We start from the raw sequence: 9,997 nt of genomic DNA, 5'->3' as shown, positions 1-9,997 counted from the left end.
GACGAGCATATGGAAAAACTGATTGGTGATGTGAAGGCCAAATGCAAACTCCTGCAATAAGAATGAAATAAACACACTCAAAAATACAGTCCAAGTGTTGATTATGCAGGAAAGTAACTTTGCAGAAAAGGATCTTGGAGAGCAGGTAGACAAAGCTGAAAGTGAGTCAGTAGCTCACTTGCAGCAAAGGCAACTAGCCACATCTTGGAATGTACAAGCACAAATGTCCCTCTGTGTAGAGCTCCTGAAGTTGCACGTACAATACCATGTATTATTTTCCTTCTCTCACCACTCAGTGTTAGAGACAGATGAAGTGAACCAAGTTCAGCAAGGCATCTGTAAGGCAATACAGTAGCTGAAGCATATAAAATGCAAGGACAATGCTTGCTCAGCCTAAAGAGAAAAAACATCAGGTGAGGGTCTAGATGCTGGTTAAAGAAAAGATAACACCAGACTCGTTTCAAAGGGCATGGTTAATGGGTTAAGACAAAATAGTCAGAAGCTGAATCAAGTGGAATTTTAAAAATATTTTACCCGCTTAAGAGTGGTCAAATATTCTAAGAGCTTGCACATGCTGTGGAATCTCCATCCTAGGACAACATGCTTTGAGCAGGGCATCCTATTATACGATCTTTCCAACCTAAATCAGGTCCCCAAGCCTAAAGACTTACCACAATACCACCTGTTAGTATATTGTATTACTGGCTAAAGTAGGTGCAAGTAGAAAAAAGAGGATTCAATTGATGAATGCTCCCACCCTAGTCATTGTCAGTGTGAGATATTAAGTTTGATTTTGTAGCTACATTTTGCTTGCTTTATACAAGACCACAATTTTACTTAGGGAACACAAATGTTAAAAGTGCTACCACAGAAGTAATAGGTTGCAAATAACTATGTATGCTTCTTCCAAAGGATGTAATCAGAAAACTGTCCCTTCTGAGATTTGAACATCTCTTTCTCACATTTTATTATTTAAAGGAATTACTGAGATGCTGGCTGCAGTACTACACCATGAACACTTTCAAGTTCAAGCCTGCCACCGGCTTCCTTCCCAGGGGGAGGAGTTCTCCCTGCTTCCGACGACTTGGTCTCCAGGGCAACCGGACTGCACGCAGCGCCGCCGCTGCCGTCCAGCCCGCCGCTGCTTCAGGACTGCAGTGGTTAAAAGCCGCACCGAAGAGCTGCAATGCCGGCAGACTTGAATGATTTGTTAGATGAAGTAAAGGATACACCCCCTAAGCACACTTTGGGCTAAAAATGGACAACTCCTTTGTGGAAGAAGTGGCTGCATCACTGGTGAGAGAATTTCTCAGTAGAAAGGTAATTTGTCTCGATTTTCTCCATCTAGAACCAATGAGAATGACACAAGAAAAACGTTAAGTGCTGAAAATTGAGGAATGCTGGGAGGGGGGAGACTTCTTCCAGCCTTAAAGCAGCTCGACCTGAACTGTAACAAGCCTGTCGGGTTAGTAGCTGCACTACATTTCCCACAATGCCTTTTTAGGTCTGAATATGGAAACCAGCTTCCTCCTCTTTTGAGACAGGCACCCAGACGCGCCTGCAGAGACCGAGATTAAATCAAGAAACGCAGTTATAGTTTGGTTTTGTTTGGCTTCCCCCCCGCCGCCTCCCTCCCCCCGAATTACCTATCTTTCTATTGTCCTTGTGTTTACAAGAAGCATACAATGCTTCCCAGGACAACTGTTGTTTTTTTTTTTTTTTTAAACAAAAGGCAAACGGTAGTGGTTCTAGAGAAACTGGTAACTCGTTTTCTTTTCTGGTTGTCAGAAATACCTTGGCAGAGAGCAGATTAACAAGGGTGGGATGGAAACAGGGGGAAGGAGAGGAAAGAGGCCATTGTACTCTTCACAGACTTAATGCTGTAAAGGAAACTTTGCCCTGTAAATAGGTGGGGGGAGTGTGGGATTGAGGAGAAGAAAAGGCACCTTGACAAGGCAAAAGTAACTACCACCTTGGATTTATGTTCAATTCTAAGGAAAAATTGCTGATATCCTACCCAGTCAGTCCCCAAATGTCAGGAATGAGTTAGCTTGTATCAGAAATTGAACAGCCACTATCTTATTAAATGTATGTAATAAATGTATTAAATTATCTACTTGTAAGAAACAAACAAGTTTTCTCGGGAAAGACTCAGGTCTGACTCTGCAGTGAAGCACTTTTATTAAGTGTTCCTGCATGAATGGGTGTCCTAGCTAGTAGGCACACCTGATAGGTACATTATTCGGCTTTTTATTTCATATCCTGGCCACAAGGTCCCTCCTTTATTTCCCCATTAATGAGGTACTCCAAGATTTACAACTTCCCGAGGAACCTACAATCCCCTCAGGGGATGTCTGATTCTTGCACTCTTTCACCCATACCCTGACTGTCTTAAGATTTAAGATTCATCAGTCATCTGGTTAGCACTACAAAGACACAGATAACTGTAGAAATTCTTTGTCTTAATTTCTTGTCTTTCTTCCTCCAAAACCAACATTGATATTTTCTACACTACTCAAACTTCATTTTTCATCACAGAATCACAGAATGTTAGGAGTTGGAAGGGACCTTTAGAGGTCCCTTCATCTAGTCCAACTTCCCCTGCTAAAAACAGGTTCACCTAGATTTTCATGTACTTTGTATCCAAATGCTCATTTTCAATGTTTATGAACAAAGCTGAATCATTTGGCAGCATAACTTAAGATGCAGACTTCATTATTTGCCATTTACTGCCAGAACTATAAGAAGCTCAAGTATGTTGAACTGATTGCAAAGATTTTTTAGATGAAAGACATTTCTGAGTTAGGTATATTTAAATATAAAATTAAATAAAGGCCCAGCTGGTAAAACAGATCATACAGTTTACAACAGTAACTTACACTGCATTATTTTATTCTTTATACTCTGAAGTCAAAAAAAGGGGCACTGATAATCCTTTGTGCTTTCCTGCTTCCTCCAAATCTTTAATATACATCAGAGCCAACTGTGATAACTATCCTTTATTTGCCACAAGTTGTCCATAGTTCTCTCAATGGGAGACAGACAATCCACCTGCAGAAAAATAAATCCTTTATGACAATAACCTTTCATAGAAGGAATTGGGACTTTCAAAATGGTGTTCTAGTGTTGTACCTCTTTAATTAGTTTGGGATTTGTCTCTGACATCTCAGAATAAATCAGTTTCTCCCTCCAGAAAGTAAAATGCTCACACATTTTGTTTCTGAAGTGCTCATATATGCTGTCTACAGACACAAAGTAGTAGAGGAAGTTTGAAGACCCTGAAACAGCTGATGCCATGGAGACCTGTCTGATTTCCCACCTGAGTGATGAAAATAAGCTCAAGTTATCAAGTTTATCATGAAAGGTTCTGAAACTGATGTGAACCCACCAAGAAGACAGCACACACCTGATGTTGAGACTTTGTAATTACCTAAGCCACAGTCACACTTAGGAAAAGCTGTATCACATATTGATGGAAAAAGCAAATGAGATTTCTGGAACCATTTGTACCAGAAGCCCAGATATTAACAAGTGTCTTCATGCACACCAGTCAGTCTTATGAGGCTGTTTAGCTGCTGAAGCCACCTACCGAGAGGTCTTTTTTTTTTTTTTTTTGATGTTCAGTAATTTCCACCTCACAATATTACCACCTTAACTATATTCACATCTGTGGGTTGTAGTAATGCAACATTATACCATTAAAACACAGGTTCCAAGTTTTATCTTGTTACTAATTACTGACATTTTAACATATCCAGAAGTTTCATATTATATCCAACAAAGTAAAAAAGAAAAGCTTTGATAACTTGTATTGTCTCAAATACTCTATAACACACTTCTGTCTCAGAGATTAAAGAAAACCATCACTACCATGGACCAAGAGCTTCCACGTTCTGCACTGAGCATCAATAACAGGAATGAACTTCGAAATGTCCTACATTTGCACTCCTTGTACAAACAGAACAAGGTAAGGAAAAACGTTGTGCTCCCCAAAACGTGGTATCAAATACCATGAAACTCAGCCAGATAGATCAAGGCTACAGTCTATATCCAAATTGCAGAGAACTCAAGCTCATGTCTTGTTCTGCACTGCTGTGAACACACTGTCGGTTCTCTGAGGAACGGAGAGAGTAACATTTAGGGGACATTGCAGCTCATAGGAGGAAGCTGAGAACCTGCAGTTCATAAGCCATTGTTACAAACTGTAACTGTCAGGAGCAGTTACTCAACTTTAATACCTTTTCCATCATTATGGCAAGATTATTACATTTTGGAAGTACCCTTACAGACCTATTTCTATTTGCAACTTTATATGACATGGCAGATAAAATTACATTTCTAGCATTTATTGTTCTTTGAAATGTAATATAGACAGCAATGTTTAATGACAAGGACATAAATGGATCATTGCCATTTCATTCATTTCATGACTTAGGGCAGCACCATGCTTTTGGTAAGCAGCATGAGGCTATCCTGTCATAAGTCACTTCAAAAAAATTCTCCCAGTATAGTTGCATCTTTACAGCAGATGCTGCAGCATTTCCTACTTAAGCCCTTAACTTCTGGGCTAGTTTTTTGTTGTTTTTTTTTTTTTTTCTCATAAATGAAGTATTTATGTACACAGGACACATTTTTCTAGAGTAGTGTTGAAAAACAGTGTAACAAATGGGCTGGGGTGTTGCCTTGTACTTACCCAAGCATATGAATGGAGAGAGTCCATGCTTCTCACCAGGTTCTGATAAAATAAACCACAAATGCTGAATCAGGTACTAAAAATACTTGCAGTTCATTCTACATTCTTCTGAACAGGCAACATTAGAATTCTTCTAGCATAGTCACCATACTTTGCAATGTTTGGCTAAGATGAGAACTACAAATTACTGTTAACAGGTTGTTTTTTCTGCATCATGCTTACTTCATTTAACACAGTAACACCTTTGAGCTCTTGACATTCTCTAGCTGGCATTTTCCAGTTTCCTGGATAAACAATCTGGGATGCAATAAAAAATCTGGGATACACCCATAGACAGCTAACTCTAGAAAACAGTATGTTCAGCTACTGTGCACTGTAGAAAGAATATCCCATCTTAGGCTGCAGCTAGACTAACCAAGATTTTCAGTAATCACCAAGAACTTTTTATTTTTGGATAGGCAAAGGAGAACCCACTGAAAACACTTCTTGAAATTATTACCAGTTACTTCCTTGAGCACCATGGGATTTCCAAAAGCATCAGTTCAAGTTCTGCTCAGTCAACTCCTCAAAGCAAGGGCTCGGCATCTCATACCCCCGACTTCTCAGATGAAGATCACGTGCGTGGGAGTGCCACTATGCTCAGTGACAGCGAAGGGCAAGCCTACAGGTACAGTCTTATTTCTCTTTTAATTCTCTAGTAATTTATTTTTTTTTTAAACTAAGGGAAACAGTGTTAAAAGTTGTACCACTTATACCTCAGCTACTCTACCTTTTATGAGATATCTTAGTAACACAAATCTTTGTTTCCTGATTATTACTGGTGTCTCCTATGCAAGTCATCCTTTTGCTTTTATGGTCTGTACCAATTGTTAAGACTGATAATCTGAATTAACCTTTCCATTACTGAAGCACTTAGAAATCTGAGCTTTTATGCCTTGCAAACTGGAAATACTCAATTCGAAACATATTCTTATGTGAAACCAACCACTGAAACTATAGGTACATTCATGACTTCCATAGTCAAAAGCAAGGCCTACTATCTTGAGTATTGTTAACAACAGTACAGGTTCAGTTATTTACCCGAAAACAGCAGGTAACCAAGTCTTACAATTGCATTTATTTGTGCCTCAGGGTGGAGTAACAGCCTTGACTGGACTTCAGGAGGAAGCTTTAAAAATGGGCACAGAAAAATGGTTCACTTTCCCAGCCTTGGAGTTCAGGGAATTAACCAAATTTTATCCCTCATCTTAAACACAGCATGCTCAGAGTAAGTAAGTTTTGAGCATAAACACTTGCAAGACCTCACCAAGTCCTTCATTATCGGGAATGAAAGTCAAGGTTTCCAAAGGTGATTCTACCAGCTGAGAAGTGACACTTGAAAAGGAGGCAGTGCAAAAGAAGAATTAACAGCTTCCATTCTTCTGATATAGGAGCTTTGAGCATGCTGTTAGTGGCTTTTTTTCCCTATCTGATACTATTCCACTTCACGCTGCCTCAGAGCTTGTACCTGCCTCATTTTCTCTCCTTGTCCTACACTGCAAGTTTGTTCCATTCCCCCTGTGAGCCTCTCCTGTGCCTGCAGCAAAACGCTTTCCTACAGAGGGATTCTCGAACATCCCCCTTTGACACCGAACTTCAGTACCCAACAGAGGAAACCAACACTCTACTCCCCTCTTCAAAATACCGCCGACCTACCCCCACCGAACCCAGGCGCAGCTTCTCATGCCGCGGTATGCGCACGCGTGTGTGGCAAGACGAGTGCCGGGCTGCTGGTCAGAGTGTCAGCCGCGGCGTCGCGGCACTCTGCTTTGTGCTGCAGAGCACTCTGTGGTTTCACTCCTCCGCTGGCGGGAAAGACATGCGCAGTGTGGTTGTGGATTTACACGTATGCGCTGGTTATCCACGAGTTTGTGAGCACACAGACGCAAAGAGGATAAGTAAAGCACGATATGCAGAAGCAACATGTCGAGTTCTGCACATGAGCCACAACAATCCAATGGGAGGTCTTTTGGATCACAGCATACAGTCCTATTACCTTTACCTAGAGAAGAATGCAGCTTCTTATTTTCTAGCCTTTACAGTCATAAAAAGTATGATAAACCAGAGTCTGGGAACTTACCCGTCCCCCTCTGGTCTTTACCACACATTGCCTGCAGTTATTTTCTGTAGCCACGGTTAAGGAACTCACCACGAGTAGGACTAGAAGAGGTCCAGTCAGGGCCATAGTGATCCGCGGTCACAGCCCAAAAGGGTTGCAGCCCTTGGCAGACCTTTTCAGGCTGCAACACTGGTTCCCTTCCGATCTTGTCCTCTTCCTTAATCTTGAACAACTAGATGAGATTAAAGGTTATCTTTCTCCAATTTGTATGCCATGTCCCAAAAATCCGGAGTATAATATTTAAATGCTCCCTGTTTCTAATAAATTGTCCTCCCTAGTAGTTATTTATTCAAAAATCTCCCTGTCTTATTAATTTTACAGGAGTAACCACAATGAAATTCCCACAGTTTAGCTTATGTTCATGGATGAAGGCCTCTTCAAGTTCATCTGATGGTTAATTTAGTTCCTCCTGGCTCAGATGTGACTCTCCACTCTTTCACTGGACCTTTCACTCGCGACATGTGTCCATCCTTTTTCAGCAGTTCTCACAGCTGTTTCTGTAGTTAATAAAACAAGAAAAGACCCTTCCCAGAGGGGAGAGAGATTTTCTTCTTTCCATTTTTTTATTAGAAACATACCTCCTGGTTCTGGGTGATGAATTGCAAATCCTAAAGGTAGTGTTTGGGCCACCATCCCAATTTCTCTTCTTTAATCTTTTTCCAATGGTAATTATGTATTTTTGGATACTTTCCCCAAAGGCATTCCTTGAAAATAAGGCATGCCATATAGCTTTTCATATGATGATAATCCAGTCTTACTGTGTGTACTGGATTATCCCATATCTAGGTATCAAGTGTTCCAATAAAATTTTTACCACCATCTGTGCAGTACCCCGTGCTACAGGATAAGCTTCTACTCATTGTGTTAAATGATCTACTATTACCAATACATATTTTATCCTCCCTACCCTAGGCAATTCAGTGAAATTGATTTGTACTCTTTCAAAAAGTCTATAAGCTGTTTTTCTTCCTCTCATGGCTACTTGTCGAAACACTTTCTTGTTTACCTTTTGACAAGTTAAAGATCCTTGTGTAATTTGTTTTGCTATGTATAGGCCTTTGGCAACATCTCTCGCCCGTCAGGCAGTGTCCATTTTCCTTGTTCTAACTTAGCCCCTATTTTTTCCAATATTGCCTGTTCCTCAGGGGTAAACTTATTACCTCTCTCCTCTCGTCTTTCTTTGCTAATGTCTTCCTATGTTTGTACTACATTAATTTTAATGACTTGAGTCCTTAGGATGGCTTCCTGGGACTCTATCTGCTAGGTTATTTCCTCTGGTCTTAAGTCCTATACCATTCTGTATGACCCATCCGGTTTCTTTACAGGGAGGATAGGTGTATTATGAGGTAACATACATGGTTCCAAAGTTTCTTTCTCCAAAAGTCTGTGAACTGCAGGTTTTAATCCTTTTTGACCCTCCAGTCTTATTTTTCTGACATTCTTTTACTGCTGCTACAAAAATTTTTGCTTTTACCTTCTGTTTTCCTTCATCCCTCCTAACATAGACCTTCTGAGCTTATCTAAGTAGCTCCTCTTAATCCCCTTTCTTGCCAGTCTTCAAGTTTTTCTAACTTCCTTCTTATATCGCCCCAGGATTTGGCTACAAACTGTGTTCTAAGGAGTGCAGTCCTAGCCACTGTATTCAGATTAATTCCAGCATATATTTGTAGGCTTTTTCTCAACCTGTCCAACCATTCTGTTGGAGATTCTTCTTTTCCTTGTTGTTCATTAAATGCTTTATTAATGTTTTGCCCTTGGGGAACCGCTTCTCTTATTCCCTATATGATTAATGTTCTCAAATCCCTCCTGTTTTGTCTTCTTTGGGCTTGTTGATGATCCCAGTGGGGGTCCATATTTGGCCATTTCAGATCTCCCGGGGGTCCTGCCTGATTCTATCTTTCCCAAATTCTCATTCCAGGTTGTCTAATCATTCCCCTTTCTTTAGCAGTAAATGAGATCCCTAAAATTGATTGTATTTCTTCCCAGGTATAAGTATTGGGGCCTAGGAATTGGTCTAGTTTTTCAACTACTCCAAGGGGATCATCTAATAGGGTCCTCATATCTTTCTTGAAATTCCGTACATCTGTGGTATTTAATGGGACTTCCACGAACCAAATTCAGCCCACAAAATGAAGCCATGAGAGAAACACCATGGCAAAGTGCAGCTCTGTGATCCTTTTCCATCCTTTCCAGCCAAGGGAAAATCTGGCATTACCAGGTTAACCAGCCAGTGCTGGAAATTGGTTTTAATTTCAAATACTTGGATAATTTTTAACAATGCTTTCAGGAGCGGAGAGTATAATTAGACAGGTATCTTCCCAGGTTCTGTACTAAAGAGTCAGCTTTCCTTTTGGCTTACCTCATCAAGATTGAATGTCTGTAACTACTAAAATAGTCTCTGAGCTGACATATTGTGCCCGTTGGAAATTAGGGTGTATGTGGTTCTAAGGAGTAACTGTCTTCAGATTTCCTAATGCTCCCAGAGATTGATTGTGCTCCCTTCAGTTTTCATATGCAGCATGTCTTCACAACATGAGACATACTACTTCAAACCCCATTTTTAAAGTGCTTAAATGAAAGGAATGTTTTTATGGTAGAAGATGATTCAGCTCAGGATGGAGAAAAACAATCTAGAGTGAAAAATAAGTTCAAGGACAATTATCGTAAGGAAGGGTAGGATTTTCATGTTACACAGACTGTAAATTTATCAACACACACATAAGTGGAGTGCAAAATACTCAATAAAAGAACTCCCTTGTAACAGTGATCTAATATATAGACAGTGAAACAAATACTGATGAGGAAAATTGGACCCATCACGATTTTTCACAGGCTCAAATGATGACTTTTATTTTTAGTTTAGTGATCTATTGAAAAGTATTTTTAAGAAAGAAAATGTGTTGTACAAATGGAGACAGAGATCCAGGTGAATCTCATTTGCATTTAAAAAAAAAAAAAAGCTTGCTTATAGCATTATATGTAGGAAAACAGATGTAAACAGTAAACTACACCTTATGTTGCTACCTGGAGGATGTGGCGGAAGAATGTGGGAGAGGTCAAATGACTCCAGCACAGCAACAACCTATTATCAAGGAAAAGCCTAAATGCAAAAGTACCTTTCTTTATGAGATAAAATAAGTATTCTA

At 40.0% G+C, this 9,997-nt stretch overlaps 1 protein-coding gene and 1 long non-coding RNA gene across 6 annotated transcripts in view; one reads left to right on the top strand and one right to left on the bottom strand.

The window, feature by feature from the left end:
- Positions 1 to 1,106: 1,106 nt before the first annotated feature.
- MINDY4 (MINDY lysine 48 deubiquitinase 4) overlaps positions 1,107 to 9,997 on the top strand; it is an 84,956-nt gene continuing 76,065 nt past the window's right edge. For 3 of the 5 annotated variants that reach the window (XM_061997304.1, XM_061997302.1, XM_061997300.1), the window contains exons 1-3: positions 1,107 to 1,320; positions 3,848 to 3,967; positions 5,152 to 5,360. In XM_061997304.1, coding sequence (XP_061853288.1) covers positions 1,258 to 1,320; positions 3,848 to 3,967; positions 5,152 to 5,360 — 392 coding nt within the window. In that variant the 5' untranslated portion in view covers positions 1,107 to 1,257. Of the gene's footprint in view, positions 1,321 to 3,847; positions 3,968 to 5,151; positions 5,361 to 6,295; positions 6,424 to 9,997 lie in introns of those variants that run through there. The other 2 variants (XM_061997301.1, XM_061997305.1) reach the window with 2 other exon arrangements.
- Positions 1,135 to 5,501, bottom strand: LOC133625545 (uncharacterized). Its single transcript, XR_009818821.1, has 3 exons — positions 5,193 to 5,501; positions 4,694 to 4,735; positions 1,135 to 1,344 (listed from the first exon to the last, which is right to left on the bottom strand). It is a non-coding gene; the product is annotated as an uncharacterized LOC133625545 (long non-coding RNA).

The sequence above is a fragment of the Colius striatus genome, chromosome 5 (assembly GCF_028858725.1).
Source record: "Colius striatus isolate bColStr4 chromosome 5, bColStr4.1.hap1, whole genome shotgun sequence".
Classification (NCBI taxonomy): Eukaryota; Metazoa; Chordata; class Aves; order Coliiformes; family Coliidae; genus Colius; species Colius striatus.
Note: the sequence above shows the minus strand (reverse complement) of the source record. Positions and strands in the feature narration are given on the sequence as shown.